Here is a 16,463-nt window from a genome sequence, read left to right on the forward strand (position 1 = left end):
TGCCCCACCAGACCTCATTTTTATATCTAAAAAAGTAACATGTCCTGTAATTCCATCACAAACCCACGGGCGGTTGTGGAAAAGACAGCGAAATTCAATACGGACCATAATCACAACGTAACAAAAAACCTGGTGAAACCTCAAACTTGGTACTAGAGGTTTCTGCACCTCTTCTAGTTCGTCTCTAAGAGACTATCTGAAAGACAGCCAAATGTAAATAGCCGTGCCATCGCAGCTGTAGTACCAATAAGGTGGCAGTGCTCTGTCGTTCTACATGTACAGGATGTAACTATAGTATCTGCGCTGTGTAGTGGGTGTGTCAAGAATAATTATGTTAATGCAACTGCAAATTCTGTATCGTTGTCTATTAGAAGTGTAAACTACTGAAAACTTGGCCTTGCTGATATGAATAAAGTGATTAAATACCCATCTTTACAGATACAGATGAGTTTGTCTTCTTTAAGAAATACAAATCTTAGGGTGGGGTGGGGTTTTTTTTCATTTCAAAATTTGAAGAAAGCAAACCATTTTAGAAACAGCTATAAAGCCACAGCACAAATGCATCCGTTTTCATCTTCCCTGCGTGGTGCCCAAACACTCAGCACACACAGGGGCGGGCACGGACGTGGTTTTGGTTATCCCAACGTACAGGAGCTCTAGTCACTGACCTGCACGTGAGCGCCCCGGCGCCCGGCAGGCCCTCAACACTGCCCAAGGCACCACCGCGATGCGCTTTGCTATCGGATGCTGATATCGGATGTATTGGAGACGGATAGAGATACAGCCGGACATACACGCACAAACGCATCGCGTTTTCAGACCTTCCCATCGGCTTCTGCAGACCCACAACGTCCACCGGCCCGTAACGCCCTCGGAAGGACTGCGGAGGCCGTGTGTTTGCACAAGGCGGCGTAGCACCCACAGCAGGATCGCAGAGGGATAGACCAGGAGGAGGAAGTCGTGCTAGGTGTCATGCTGGGCGCAGAACAAACACTTGAGAGCGGCAAAGGACGATGAGGTTGTGAAAGCAATTAGAAAAATCCAAGTAGAACTTGGGAAGCATCTTCAAAGCTGGTCTCTCGGCACAAACGTTATTCCTCAGTGACATTTCACACATTCCAGAGGATTCAGGCAGAAACGCCGTGGTTACAGCAGACCACGTGGAGAAATGCCAGAGAAAGGCAGGACGGTGATTTCTGAAGTATCCTGCGCGCACAGGATACAGACATGGGAAAGTGCTTTCTGAATATATTTTTACTTAAGAATACTGGAATATCCTTGAGAAATTACGCCATCGCAGCGCTGCCCCAGCAGCACAGCCCTCCTTCAGTCGAAGTCATGGCTACACCTGTGTTTTCGTTTAGAAATGCCCTGGACTTTAAACGTTTTTACACCAAATAGATTTTAAGTTTGTGTATTAGTACAGAATCAAAGGCAAGTCACTGAAGAGTCTGATGACAACTCCTGCCAAAACCCGATCATTTCACTTGGTGTAATGCCATGCACTGCGATCAAATGCCTATACTTACAGATATCAAAATTAATTTTATACAGAAAGAATTGTTGTTTATCTTCTGGAATACTGATGTTCACCTTAAGTATATTTAAGCAAATTCCAACATAAACATCCTCAAATTTAACAGGTTTGATATGACCCATCAGTTCATAAATCCTCAGAGCCAGTTTTCCATCCAATATATAACCCATCCCACTGCAATATGGAGGATAAAACTTGAACGGATATTCATCGTAAGAGATGTATCTCTTTTTGTGAAAGCCTCTGTAGGCGACATTATCTATAAGAGGATAACCAGTAAAAATATTTTCTGAGGAATTTAGCTTCAAAAGAAATTTTACCAAGTTAGCAGTGTTGATGAAGACATCATCGTCAGTCTTCATGATGAATCTAGCATTTGAACAGAACTCCGTGACCCACCTAAACGCCATGATGGTTTTCAAGGTGAGATTGTCATAAGTGTCTACAAAATCTTGGCGAATTATGTCACCATAGAGGATGCTTTCATCTTCTACCGACAGTGCTGCGGCATTGTCTTCTCTGTGAGCGTCCCGACCTAGTACGAACAGGGTTAGAACTCGATGTCCCCACCAGAAGTTTTGGGATCCCCACGTTATCCTGATGGCCTGCCTTGACCTCCCATCCTTAGGATCTGAAGACACCAAGATGACTAGAAACGGATTTATCTCTTTGCATTTCAAGCGCTCCCGCAGCGTGAAAAGGTGGCGCTGCTTGTAAATCGCTTCGTTTTCATAGAAATACATCACGTTTGTATGCTCAATCGCAGCGTTGGAAGAAAAAGTTACGTACCACATCGTTATGATAGAAAATACAAACAGAAACAAAAAAAAGCATTTTAGTGGTCTCATATACATGACACTAACTGGAACCGGGCAATAACTAATTTGCAGAAGTGCGTCAGTGACCTTCAAAATCTGTACCCCAAGTCCTGAAGCACGTTTCTTGCTGAAAAAGAAATGAAAAAGTAGTATTCAGAATGCTATTATTCAAATACTATCCTTTCCTCATCTGGTCTAAAGCGTCAGTTGAAAGCGTGCTGCAATAGAAGGAAGCCAAATCCAAGACCCGTGGCTCCAGCTGTTACCACGCCGCACCCCGGGAATCGCCGCTGCATCCCAGAAACGAGCAAACACGGAGCTGCTGCTGAGCATGGTACAGACCAAAACCTCACAACAGAAATAATTTGGAAATACATTCCTTTTCCTGGCTTCCCGTTCTCGCCGTACGGCTTGCTACCAAGAGGAACTAGAGGTATTTTTACAAGATCCTGGGCTGTGGTGATCTAACGTAACAACGCTTTAAGAACTAACGTAAATGAGCTTTAACAGGGACTTGCTCTCACTGCACCTCGCCCAGGCACTCCCAGTTCCCCGTTCTAGGGAGCTTTTCATAACGCGTACATTAACCGAGAGGTAACGGCCGGAAAGGCAGAATCCGTGAAGAGGAAATCTACCCGCTGCCGTAACCATATCAAGATTTAAAGCCATTTAACTGTTTTCTATTGAAAAACCAAAGGACATGACGCCGGCAGAGGAGCACGCTGCACTCACACCCGAGGCCTGCCCCCCCGCGCACCCGGACGCGCTGCGCCCCTGACCCCTCAGTGCGGCCCGGGGGGGGGGGGGGCCCGACCCGCCCTTAAATGGCGGCGGCGCCACCGCGGAGCCCGCTCGCCCCCTCGGGCTGGTCGCACCCCGCCGTGAGGAGCCGCCGCCTCCCGCCCACCCTCGCAGATCCCGTTACCGTACCGCCCGCCGCCGCCTCTTTCCCTCCCGCCGGCCGGGCGGGCCAGCGCCTCCCGCGCGTAGCGACCGCGTCCCCTGCCGGCCCGGCGAGGCTGGCGGCGCTCCGGGGAAGCAGCGGGGCGGCTGGCGGCGGGCACCGGGGAACGCCCGCCTCCTCCTCCGCCCCCTGGCCGGGGCTGCAAGGCCAGGAAGGCGGGAGGGGAGGGTCCCTGCGGGGCCTGCGGCAGCGGGGGGGCGCAGCAAACGGCGGCCGGGGTTCCTCGGCCTTCCCTGGAGCGCGGGCTGGCGCTGGGTTGGTGTGTCCTGGGGCTGCGGCCTGAGGCCGTCGGAGCCGTCAGAAGGGACTGTCTGAGTCCGGTCAGAAGGGACTGTCTGAGTCCGGTCAGAAGGGACTCTCTGAGAGCGGGTGTTGGAGTTTCAGAAAGCAGGCGTTCCTCGGGGGTGGCTCCTCCTGCCGTGCGTACCGTTACTCGCGGTTAGCGGCGCTTACGTTGTTGTAACATGCATGTTCATCGCGTTTCCCAGACCTGTTACACATAGTCGTAGTATTTCCCCGAAATTATTTGCATAAAGTCCGCCTTCCCGGGCAGGCACTGTTAAATGGGTCGGTGGTCTTTCGGGGTCTTTGGGACCCTCTGAAGTTGGTTTCCTTGGTGTCCTTTGGTTGGACTTGCGCTCGAATGACACGCAGTGTGAGCCAACCCATACGGCTCGCTGCTTCTTGAAGGTCAGCCGGTTTTGGAGGGTTCCAGTCACAAAGCTCAAGGTTTCTTGAGTCTCTTATCTATTTGCGCATACCAAAAGTTTCAAAATCGCTCAAGCAAGCACAAATCAAGCACAGCGCGGCCACCACAAAAGGCATAGTGGGTTCTTTTATCTTCTTAGCCCTTGCTGAAGGCATCAGGCTGGTTCCTTCTTTTAAAAATCACAGCGTAGCTGGGGGTGAGAATAAAGTTTATGGATTGCAGGGAAGAAGAAGCAGGCGTTTTTCAAACTGAGCTTGCTGTCTTGCTTCGGCTACTAGAATTGATCATGGTGAGGATCCACCCCCACGCCTCCCTAATTTATTACATTTTGTAAATGTGGAGTATCCTGCTTGGACAACTTGGGAACTTGCCTAGTTTATGTAAACCTAAATTTGTTGTGCAAAGTTTTGAGTTCAGGTTAACTGATGGTTAATCAGCTGTCCCTGTTTTGTTTTACCACGCTGGGGTTTTTAAACTGACCATCGAGGCAAACCCTAGACGAGCGAGACAGCCTCACCCCGGCAAAGCAAATACACCTTTGGACAAATCAAAGGTAGATTCGCGTTCTTTCAAATGCTCGCCTTTCGGTGCGAGCGCAGATCTGGAACCCACACGCAGGAGGCTGCATTGCGCCGTGTCTCGTGCAGCCGACTGCGGCTCTGGTTTTGTCTCACGCTGGCATATAAACTCCACAGTGACGTAGAAATTGTCACTGGAAGTGGCTCCGCATGACAAAATCTTGCTCTGAAGCAAACTCACGTTTGACTCGGGCACGGTTAAAAACTGCAAAACCGTGGAGTCTTCAGGAGCTAGCTGTTCTGTCCTGGAAACAAAGTAAATCAGCTTGTAAAAAGTCAAACATCGCTTAATCGCTTCTTTAACGTGATAGTCTGATGTAGCAAAGTAACTAAGTTGAGGCCGTAAATACCGAATACGGATGGAACGAACATACAGAGCAGAGACCTGTGAGTAATCTTCAAACCGCAGCACTGCCCAGGGACGCAGACCATCCATCCGCTCTGCCGCAGCTCGCACGGGAGGGAGGTTTTGCCCTTGATCAAGATAACCGTATTTCAAGGAAATGGCGTGCTGTTTTGCAGGGAATTATGATTCGTTTCACTGTGTTAACAGTGTGTTTTGCATAGTTTCCTGCCTCCTCATCTTTCGACGCGTTCATATACATTATTTATAAAGAAATGCAAACACTTTCTTCCCTGGTTTAATACATCATGACCTGCGCCTGAAAAAAAATGGCATGCATAATCTAGACGTGTCATTAAATACAATAAATGCCCAGCAGTGAGTATGTCCCTGTCATCTTTCGTTGCCCCCAATTAGTTCTGGTATAACCCTTTTAGCTTCAAGAGAAACCAGATTATAACTGGTCTGTCAAGACTGAGGTTTATTTTACACAACACACGTAATATCTGAGCAACCAATGTCGTAATTATCAAAATGATTACCCTCTATCAGTCAGCAGCTCCCTCGGCCAGAAGAGCTTTACATCTTTTTGCTGATGATGTACTTCCTGAAGCGAGGACAAATGGTAATAACTAACCCCAGTGCGTCTGGGTATAAGGGCAAATAACTATTGCAGCACTTGGGCTGCATTGGACCAGCCCAACATGGGCCTGCTAACTGTCCAAAAAATGGAGACTCTGTGTGAATTAAATAATACTAGACTAAATTTTCTATCTCCTCTTTTTTTTCCTTCTACTATTTAGAATGCTGCCAAAAAAAAAAAAAAATCTTTGGATCGAGACTCAGTTGCTTCCCCCCTTCTTGTTCCGCTCCTGAAGGAAATGGTCATCGTGGATCAGTGGGCAAGAAAAGAACAGAGCATAATGAAGCTAGCAGAAGTTTTTAGTTTCAGGTAGCCGAACCTCGGTAATGACCAGAACCGAAGAGCTATGTTTAGTCTCCACCGCGCAGAGGGCAGTTAAACGTGTTCATACAAACGTAACTCGCCGAGTTTACAACTCTGACAGCGTCATCGAAGCAGACAACTTCACGCAGGAGTGGGCGGGAGCAGTAAAAAAGGGGGTCCAAGCAGCCCGCTAGAGCAGAGCATGTTTTTAAGTGGAGTTCTGCTCTGGGTTGATGGAGTCCATGTGCCCTTGTAGGCTCCCATGAGAAACCCCTTGAGATGAATTTGTTGCTGGGAGATGAGGCGCACCGATAAGTGAGGTACGGCGCCATTGCGGGGATTGTTAAGTATGGACAAACCTTACGATTTCCCCTCCCCGCTGGCTGTGTTTATATTCCTTTTCCAAAGCGGATGCGGATGCAGCCGTAAAGGGACTGAGCTCTGGGCACGCGCTGACGGAGGGCAGACAGCTAGCGGTTCCCCCGGGCTGAAGGAGTATGCCCAGGCTGCTGCTGGCTCGGTACACGCAATTTTACAATGTAAAGAGTTCTTAAATGCTCCTGTAAGTGCGGTCGACTGTTCAAACATGTTCAAAGACTGTAACCTTTGTGCTTGTGACCAATCGGTATGTTACTCATAGTTGTTCCACCCACAGGCTTGGCACTGAACCTTCATAAATTCTGTTTGCGTATTAGTTGATAAAGCCAGCATGTATTTGTACAGAGCTTTGGCTTACTTTTCACAGCGCGAAGCTGCTTCTTCCCCTTCCTCTTCCTTACTCGTTGTGCTTCATCTCGCGGAGGAGGAAAGACGTCTTCCTGAGAAAAACTAGCTTCACGGGAGACGACGAATTCCAGCGTTAAAGGAGAGAAGAGCACGAATGGGCCTCCAGCACACCAAACACTCCAAAGTCAGGCAAGCCAATATACTGATGTTGGGGCTTGATTCTGCAGGAAAATCTACGCTGTTGTACAAGTTCAAGTATAACGATGCTTTTCTAACAATTCCAACCATCGGCTTTAATGTCGATATGATTGAAACCGGGAAAGATTTTACATTGACGGTTTGGGACGTTGGAGGTCAACAGAAAATGAGACAGGCTTGGTGCAATTTCCTGGAGAACACAGACGGACTGCTGTACGTTGTGGACAGCTTTGATAAGCGACGTCTGGAAGAATCGAAGAAAGAATTTGAACTCATTTTAAGGAATGAATTCATAAAAAACGTACCAGTCATCGTGCTAGCGAACAAGCAGGATTTGCCTGGAGCTTTGAACGCTGAGGAAATAACCAGGAGATTCAACATGAAGAAGTACTGCAGTGACAGAAATTGGTACGTACAACCCTGTTGTGGTATCACAGGAGAAGGTTTCTCAGAAGCTCTCCAAAGACTAACCGCATTTGCAAAACAGTACAGCAGATCAAAGGAGACTTCGACAATCTTTAAGGAAATTGAAACGCTTTAAGAATTTCTATCATCAAATTCTGGTGAACGTTAATCAACATGTTTTGTTGGACAGACTAAACCTGAAAATACCGGATTCTGGAGAACTTTTATAAATATTTATAAAGAACTTTGACACTAATACACTGTTACACCTGCAGATGCTTCTGAGATACTGCTCTGCAGCATTTTGTTAGTGATCGTAGACTCGAGGTTGTTCGGCTCAGAAATGTGGCTGTTGAATGATGAAAAAGGTGGAGTCGAGCTGAATTTTAGCAAGTGGTAACAAAATAGGTGAGCAGTGCTTAAACTGCTTAAATCAAGTCATTTTATCAAGATGTAAAATAGCCAAGTCGTTCATTCGGCAAGAAAAGCGAGAGAGAAAATATTGTTTCATAATAAATGCTCCGTGGATGCATTTCTCATGTAAAAATGTAGTTGTTTTCGAGCTTAAACGCTTAGTTACGTACAAGAGAACCTATGAATCTGAAATACTTGGTGGATATTATTGTGTTCTAGATCAAATTACTCCAAAGAGATTTTAACAAACAGGATCTGCTCTTCATCCAGCCACAGGCAAAGCTGAGAGCAGTGCTGGGTGTAAGGTCTGAGATCCCTTTGTTACAGGTTTCCTTTGTTTCTGCACTGCTGGATTGCTGTCTTCAGCCAAGAGCAGAGCGATGGCAGCCAGCATGGGATCGGTCCAGCAAAGCACTGATCCCCAGTGGTTTTTGGGGGGGGGTGTGGTGGTAAAGGGGGGAAAAATGGGGGGATTGGCTCTGGGGTCAAATTTTGTAGATCTTTGTGGGTTCTGTCCTGCCTGTACGGAAGCCACTTGAAATTTTGTTACTGATAAATTTAAGTTTGATTCAATTTGACGCAAGTGGCGCAAAATTGCTATTACTACAGTTTGTAGAAAAGAATTTCCAAATGAAATCTCTCTTCATATTTCCTGATCGATGAAGGAGTGAGTTGGTATTCCGAATGCCATTCAAGCAACCAAGGATTGGTAACCAGAAGACTAATTGAACTGAATCAACCATGAAACCAGTTTAAACACTTAGGCTGCAAAGTTAATAGGGCCTGCTCGTTTAAAAGCAAGAGAAAAGAGACCATCTAATTATTGGTTATACAGTCCCAGGAAATCCAGCCCAGTTTTTTCTGCTTTCCCAAGCAACATCTGCAGAGGTAGGATGCGCCAGTGGTTAGGATGCTGGCTTAGAGACCTGGGGTTTCCTTTTTTTTTTCACTACGTCTACCAGAATCTTTGAGCACGAGCGAGTCATTTAATCACTCTGTGCCTCGACAGTCCTTTGGCAAAACGAACTCCCCAGTTATGCGCTCTGAAAAAGTTGGGGCAAGGGTCAGCTTGTGAGCTGTTCTCCTGCGATGAAATGATTGTGCCAAGACCTTCACGTAAGAAATGTCCATTTAGTTCTTACTAATAAACAGGCTGGAATTTCAAGTTACAGAAGGGTGAAGCAGCAAGAAAAGCACCCAGGCGTACCCTGTTGTCTCATGTATATATTATTCAAAGACAAAAAAATCATCAGGTGAATTTGCTGAAATAGTAAACAAAGGAAGGTTTCTCAACAGAAGCTGTTATTAATACTGAGAGTAATTACCATGGGCTAAATCCTGAGTCATGTTGAGACTAGATTCCTAAAAGGAGAGCAAGTATTTAGACTTGTCATTGCCTGGTCTGATGATTTAGATATAAATATAAAATATCATCTCCTGTCCCCCAAAATATTTTTAAACGTCTACAATGATGGGAACATTATTTTTCAATGTTAAAAAATGTAATATTTCAGATGGATACATTTATAAACTTTTGCATGCGAATGTTACGCATTGAGTTCTCCCACTAGTTTAATCTAATCATGTGTCTATTATAAATCTGAATCTAGTTCACTGGCCTCAGGACTTCCTCAGGGAGAAATACTCCTCGAGAGATTTAATGAGAGTGCACCAGGGTTTCTAATTAGACAAGAAGCAAGTTCTGAAGGGAGAAATAAAGTAGTAGAATAGACCAGCTCATATAGCTGGAAAAGAGAATAAGCTTTCAGGCACACAGTCCCTTCTCCAGGTTATCGTATTAGGTTAAATGATATTCACGTTGACTTGAAGAAAATCTTTTACATTATGCTTCAAAGGAAACACATAAACTCTATTCCAGTCACTTTACAGAGCATCAGGTATTTAGAAATTGATTTTTCTAAGAGCTTGGTTTCCTAAAGAAGGGAAGCCGTGCCCATTTTATCTGCCCATGGAGACCCCTACCTTTTTGAATAACTTTTAAGCTTTAAAACAAATATCAATCAAGTTGGATAGAGGTGCAGGTTCTCAAAGGAATTATAGGCCTGAAAGTTTAATTAAAAAAAACCCCAGCGAGACAGAGAAAAGTGACCATACTGGTGCGCGCAGAGAAGGCAAGGCTGATCAGGTACAAAAGACTAATCCCCCAGGAGATAAATGTTCTGGTTTAGCCACAACAGAGCCTCCAAGAGGCATAAATCCACAGAGCCCAGACTTAATTAGTTCCTCTGCTCCTGGAGGTTGGTCTTTTTCTGTACTGCATGAGTAAACAGCGTACTTGGGGGCTTCTTTAGGACGATGAGATAGAGGATACAGAATCCACTGCTGAAAATTTCCTTTCTACACCTGGAGTAAAGAACCTCCCTGACTACTCCGCCTGTTTTTGAGAAGGATCCCTGAAAAAGCGTATTACGTGGGCAGGAAGGTGCAGAGCAGTGGAACAAGAACACGGAGCAGAGCACCGCGCTGCCGGCTCTGCAGCCGACGCGGCCGGTTCCCCCAGCAGCAGCAGAGAGGGGCTGGTTCCGAAGGGAGGTCAGTCGGCAGAGGCGGGAGGGAGCAGGGCCCCCCTGCGCCACTCACCGCAGCGTCTGTGCCTCCTGCCCTCTCGCAGGGGCAGCGGCTGGTCCCCGTTGGAGATGGTTTGCTCTCCGATCCCATCACGTGTGAGGTGGTGAAATCAATATCGAGGAAGTGACAGAGGCATTTTACAGCTTCATCCTCCCAGGGAGAGTTTGAGATCTTTTGACTGCTTGGCTGACAATACAACGAGCAGAACTGCCTTTACATTTCAGAGCACAACAAAGTGGAATTCTACCTGTGCTAAAAAACCCAGTCCGTGGTATCACAAGCATAATTCATTCCTGGATAAGTTTTGGGTTATTTTATTGTTTAGAATTTATATAGGTTACTCCCTAAAACCAGTTTTAGGATTTTTGAAGGGTTTGGGGTGCTTTGAGAAGGGGAGAAATCAGAATATGAGGAGTGCTGCCCCCCTTTTCAGTGGAACAAAGTCTACGAGTTGAAAAGTCTGCACGGGATGAAAGGCCTTAAAGAGTCTGGGCACCCCCTCAGCTGTTTATATTGCGTCAGGATTTGGAACTGTTTTCATTCGCTTTCCTAATCAATCACACCCTGATCCCCCTGGTGTTTCTTGCATTTTTTATTGATGAGTACTGGCAGTCTTGTGCAACTGCCATCAAGTGGCAGAAGAATTACAACTATGTTGTGGCCAAAAGCGTGCAAGTTCTCCTCCAGTGCCTGCTACAATTTCTTCCACAAAGTTTGCTGTACCTGTTCATTTCTGCTGACAAAACAGTCATCCATGAAGAAATAAACAGTACATATCTGAGATTGTGCAACGCGAAGGGTAGGATCTGGGAAACCTGAGGCGTGCTGTATCCTGTGCCCTCACAAGGACGTTATCCACTGGGACGTGCTTGGATGTGACAATTTAAAAGCTGACAAATCCAGAGTATGAGGAACTGTCCTTTTGACCATTCATTGATAAGATTATTGTGGTATAGCATCACAATGAGCTTTCTGAGTTTTGAAACAGCTGTCATGGAGCTCCCTGAACACAGTTCCAGTGGGATGAAATGCTCTTTTAAGGGAAGGTGTGGACCAGTGTAAGAAACCAGTGCAAATTCGGATAGTAACTCTCCCTCCTTCTTTGCCTGGGAGACAACTCTCCCAGTAATTGAATACTCTGCAGAATCAAAGAGAAGTGTGGTGTGTAAGGAGGGCAGGACAAGGCTGTTTCAGTATCAGGTGATGTAGAGCTGGGCGAGGTCCTCAGAACGTCTCTGTTGCCATCTCCTCCTCATTTCTGGCAAGTTAACCGGAACAACTGAAGGAAGGACTTTCATGTATCAAACAAGTTCTGAGCCTGCTGCAAAGGAAGACGATACTTTGAAGCGCCCTATGTATATTAAACTGCTTAAAGCAGGCTTTCTTCCCATAGTAAATAACCCATGCTGAGTTCTGTGCTGCTACAATTAGACTTCTTCCACTTATAATTAGCTCGAGTATTCCAGTTCAGCACAGGCGTAAGGATTCTGGACATAGATCTCACCACATCACGCAGGCCAGATTATACAAGTCTCTGTAATTTAGGATGTAAACCCTTGAGGGTGGAGGCCCTACTTACCAAAGCACAAACCATACTGCAGGTACAATTTGCAAATATAAATTCATAAAAGAGTAACACCTCTTATTTTGAACGCATGTGATTTTAACAAATTGTGCTTTAGCTTGTGTTTCAGTTTCTACAATATTCTGTTCTTCAGCTGTGACAAATGTTCTTGCAGCGCTCCCACTCATCCACGGCGTGTTTGCGGGGTAACCGTATGACATCTAGCGCTCAGTGGGGCTGCCACCAAGAGCCACCTCCCGCCACCCTCTGCCACCTCAACGTCCCCCTCCCCAGCTACATATTTACGCTTGCAGGTCTCTGCACAGCAGAGCTTTCTCACTTTCCCTGTCCTTCACCAGTTATCAAAACGGTGATGCTGGTTGTCGTCATCATTTTCTGAGCTTTTCAGTGGGTGGTTTTGCGCTTGCTCTCATGCCGCTCCTTATACTCGGAATTACCTGAACACATGTACAAAACCATTCCATTGTTTTCTTTCAGATCCTTCCTTAAAGCTCTCCCATGACGTTACGCAAAAATCCTGACAATAGCTGTTAGGGTTTTATGACGACGCTCATATCTTTTGATGAGTATTCTTTTATTATTTCCTTGTTCTCCCCACATTTATTCAGCTGTTCCCTTTTAGCCTTAGAATGTGCTTTCTTTGGTGCAAAGGTCATCTTCCGTTCTGTGCTTCATATACTGCCTGATTGATGAGAAGGGTTTCTAGACCTTATATTACTGCTATATGTAGCCCGAATCTAGTGGAATATCTGCTAAACTAAGTGATTTTGTGAGTTTAAATAAACCGTCTAGCTCTGAAACCTGAGCCACATGTATTTTTTCTTTTCAGCAAGCATAGCTGGGAACGGCAGCAACAATTTCGTTGATCCAAGCAAAGGCTAATCTCCCTTACAATTGTCCTTGGCTGTTAAAGGATAACCGTGCCTTAATCAATAGTCTTCAGTTACTTTATCTAAAGCGTGCACATTGATCACTAAACATTGCGAGTGCCTCAGCCTTTTCTGACCTGATTCATAATTCTGAAAAGTTCTGGTTTAGTCTAGGGCCATCAGATTCATGTGAAAATCCCTCATCTCATTTGGATGCAAAACAAAATGTAAAGGCATTCTGTAACCAGCGTAACTACACGTGATAAAGGGATGTCACCCTCCTCATCGGCTGGGTCTCCTGCCCAGGCCCCCGCTGCTGGGTGTTAGCATTTCATCTGTTCACGACACAATGCAATGGCTTTTGACTAAATCCACATGTGTTTTTTTTTTTTCCTTTGTTGAGGATTTACCATGTAAGGTCCAATATACCTAGAACGTATATAGCTGTTCACAGCATGAATGCTTGTGTACTCCTCAGTTACTTACACGCATTGCAGACCAACAGCAGTGCATGCAAATCCAGCCTCAATTACTGTGTTTTATCTAAAAAGGTAACATATGCTACAGAAAAAGCATATAAGGATTTAAGCAGGAGGGGAAGTGAGAGAAGATAAAGAAATACAATGGAAAAGGGCAGAAAAAAGAAAAATAGGTGAGAAAATTTCTCAGGGCAAACATAGTACTAGGTGTAGCACATACACAAAGCAATAGAAAGCAAAAAAAAATCACGTTCCAGCCATCAACTCTTCTGTGGTTTTTGCATCCCCCCTTGTGATAACAGCGTGTGAAGAAGCCTTCTCTTATTTTCAAATAAGCATTTAAGGTAGGCAAGCATTCCTGCTTGTGCTCACACACCTGACTTCACGTGTATTCTCTCTGAACACATATTGCATCCTAAAGGCAACTATTTCCTAGATTTTAGGAAGATAATGTAACCTTAGAGAAAATGTTATGTAAATAACTGGCTCCTTATACTAACTCTAAACAATATTAATCCTGAATATGAATAATTAAAAACATGCAATGTTTTGTTAAAATCAAATGTTGTGGAAATTCAATATAGTAGTTTAAAATGGTTCTCCCGTTTAACCTCCATAGGAGGGCATTCATGTTTCTTAGTTATCACCTGCTTACTAAGGGCTACGCACTGAGCCTTTCCTTTTTGAAGACTAAGATTTTCCAATGAGTCATTTGGTTCATTGCCTATTTAAAATAATCCTTTATTGCCAAGGCTAATGGGTAAGTTTGTATATGCTTCTCTTTCTCATGTGCTGCTAAAAAGCCCCCGACAAGCGTTGAGGAAAACCCAAGCCAAATACTAGAAAATCTTTACCCAAATTGAGTAGTACTATAAAAACACCGGTACGAAGTTCAGCATTTCCGCACTGAGACATCTTGTGGCGTAAAAGCCATACTGCAGCTAATAAGAGCGAAACTGGCTGAAAATTCAAATGGTGACATGAGCTTGAGACCCTCTGCTCTGAGAGATGTAAACCACACAGCTAAAAATCCCGTACATCACTTTTTCAAACCGAAACTGCCCGATTACAACATCGATGCAAGTTATTTTCAGATATTAAGTATTTACAAACCCGATAGTAACAATTTGTTAAATGACAATTTCTGCACCTGAGGTAATACCCGTATTTGTTTTCATTCCACATTGAGTATTTCAAAAATATAGCGTTTTGTGGAACAGAAATTTATTAACAGTGAGTGATGTCCAAACTGCTGTTTCTTCAAAGAAGGGTGTCAAAACAAAGAAATGCATTTATTTCAATATTGTATTTATCTGATTAAAAGATGCTGGGGTTAGTCACTTTAAAAGTAAATATTGCAATTCAACTTGAAACTCTACGGAACAAAATATTTTTTTAAAAAATTGTCAAAAGTTTTCTCCAAATTATTTTGAAAAAAAAAATTTTTGAGAGATTTCTCTGATGAAAACTAAATTCCTATTATTCTGTTCCTTCGTACTTCAGTCTGATTTAAAAAAAAAACAAACCCAAAAGACAAAAATTTTCTAGCTGACAATAGTTAAATGAGTACTTGCAGCTGCTCTGCTGAAATTGTTCAGCTAGCAAGTACGGACAGTATCGTGCACTGAAGGAGTACCTCGCTGCGAGGAAGGTCCCACAGCAGCACAGCCTCTGACCTTAACTACTTCTTTTTTGGATCATCTCGTCCTTTCGCAGCATTTCCAGCCCGCTGGGCTGCCTGTACCGCCAGCGAGGAAAAGGGAAGGAACAGCAGCGCCCAGCTGCCAGCACTGCCTGTGAAACAGGGGCCTCTCTGCATGCAGGTGGCCCATCAGGACCACAGGCACCTCCCTCTCCAGGCTTTTTCTTCTGCTTTGGAGGCCTTGGTATTACCAGCCTCACTAACTGTAATTAAAAGCCCATTAAGTGTTTTAGCAATGTAATTCCAATAGACAACAAACTGTATTAAGTATTTCATACTTCCTTCACGGGGTTCTGATTTATTTACAGCATGGAAATGCTGAGAGGATTAAAAACTGCGTTTATATCTCATGGGAATCCCTCCTGCAATCTGCTCTATAGAAGGAACAGTGACTTTCACATCATGGGTAGCTTAAGATGAATAACGAGCCATGGTTAACAAAACAACAAGCCTGACATTTACTTGAAATCTCTCTTGAAGTTAATGAGAATTGAATACAACTCTGGAAAAATCTCGGTGTACCACGTGGCTGTTAGGTCAGTGGTCCGTGGCACTATTGCACATTAGTAACTGCGAGATTAATTCTGTCACGGCGCTCGGCCTGACCTGCTGCCCCCTCCGACAGGAGCCAAACTTACCTCCCCCAGCAAGAGACTCCTTGTGCCGTCACGCTCATTACGGTGGGTTCTCAAGGGAAGCAACTGCCACCAGCGTGGGACTCACCCGTGCTTTCCTTCCTTCCGTTTCCTACTTCTTGGTTGGAGCTTTTGGTTCATGCTAGGGGGAAAATCCAAGCAGACATCAGTCATTTCCACATTTAATAAGCATAACCCAGTAATCACAGAATCACAGAGCTTCACGACCCGTTAGCGTGCGATGCACGCTCCCGGTTCAAGTGTGCTCCAGTCAGCGCCAACAGCATCATAAACAGGGGGGGTTGAGCGGACCCAAATGAAAACTAGTGCATTCCTGCAGGACAGGCACTGTGGGGAAACATGCGCTGCCCGGGAGAGGAGCCTGGGGCAGGCAGCTTGTCTGGGGAACCCCTTGCTTCTCTTCCTGGCTGGCCATGGGGAGAGTTTTCCCTTTCCCTTCTCCCTTCTCCCTGACAGCAGCATTGTTCTCCTGCAGCAACACTACAGAATTCCATCATACCTGTCTCACAGGCTCAGGCTGTCATGATGGAGAAAGGACAAAAGTTATTCCAGAGCTTATTAGATTATGTGTTCCTAAACTGGAATTGCCATAAACGTGAAGGGGTTTTTTCACATTAAGTTGGTAGTGATTTATAAGAGCCCTGAATACCAGTCCGTAACTAAAAGGAGATTTTAATATAAAAAGAAGGAATGAACATTAAAAGAAAGGGTTGATCTAGGTAATCTGACAGAGGCATAGAGCTTCTGAAGCTACTAAACCGCTGTATATTTCAGGAAAATTATGGGGCCATTATTCTCCCTCAAAAGAAAAGCTGAACCAGAAATATTGCCTTTTATCAGACATCAGAAAATCAGGAAGAGCTCAGTCAGAAATCCTTACGAGAATGGGCCTCGTTAGTGCTGCTGCTCAGAAGTGCTCATTTTCTTCATTACAACGCAACAAAG

At 44.9% G+C, this 16,463-nt stretch overlaps 2 protein-coding genes across 3 annotated transcripts; one reads left to right on the top strand and one right to left on the bottom strand.

Annotated features, from left to right (window-relative positions):
• Nucleotides 1-1,428: 1,428 nt before the first annotated feature.
• B3GALNT1 (beta-1,3-N-acetylgalactosaminyltransferase 1 (Globoside blood group)) lies at nt 1,429-8,966 on the bottom strand. Of its 2 annotated transcripts, XM_086468218.1 has the most exons (2): nt 8,951-8,966; nt 1,429-2,399 (listed from the first exon to the last, which is right to left on the bottom strand). In XM_086468218.1, the coding sequence occupies exons 1-2, from the start codon at nt 8,964-8,966 to the stop codon at nt 1,429-1,431; spliced, it is 987 nt and encodes a 328-aa protein (XP_086324344.1). The 2 variants fall into 2 exon arrangements, with proteins under 2 accessions (XP_086324344.1, XP_009958181.2); XM_009959879.2 differs by lacking the exon at nt 8,951-8,966 and having other exon boundaries at nt 1,429-2,400.
• On the top strand, nt 6,776-7,360 carry ARL14 (ARF like GTPase 14). Its single transcript, XM_009948745.1, has one exon. It carries the CDS (start codon nt 6,776-6,778, stop codon nt 7,358-7,360), a length of 585 nt encoding a protein of 194 aa, XP_009947047.1.
• Nucleotides 8,967-16,463: the final 7,497 nt, after the last annotated feature.

The sequence above is a fragment of the Leptosomus discolor genome, chromosome 7, assembly GCF_034619465.1.
Source record: "Leptosomus discolor isolate bLepDis1 chromosome 7, bLepDis1.hap2, whole genome shotgun sequence".
Taxonomy (NCBI): domain Eukaryota; kingdom Metazoa; phylum Chordata; class Aves; order Leptosomiformes; family Leptosomidae; genus Leptosomus; species Leptosomus discolor.

Bases quoted from the DNA above. Each gene is read 5' to 3' on its own strand.
- ARL14 (XM_009948745.1), top strand. From the start codon at position 6,776: ATGGGCCTCCAGCACACCAAACACTCCAAAGTCAGGCAAGCCAATATA.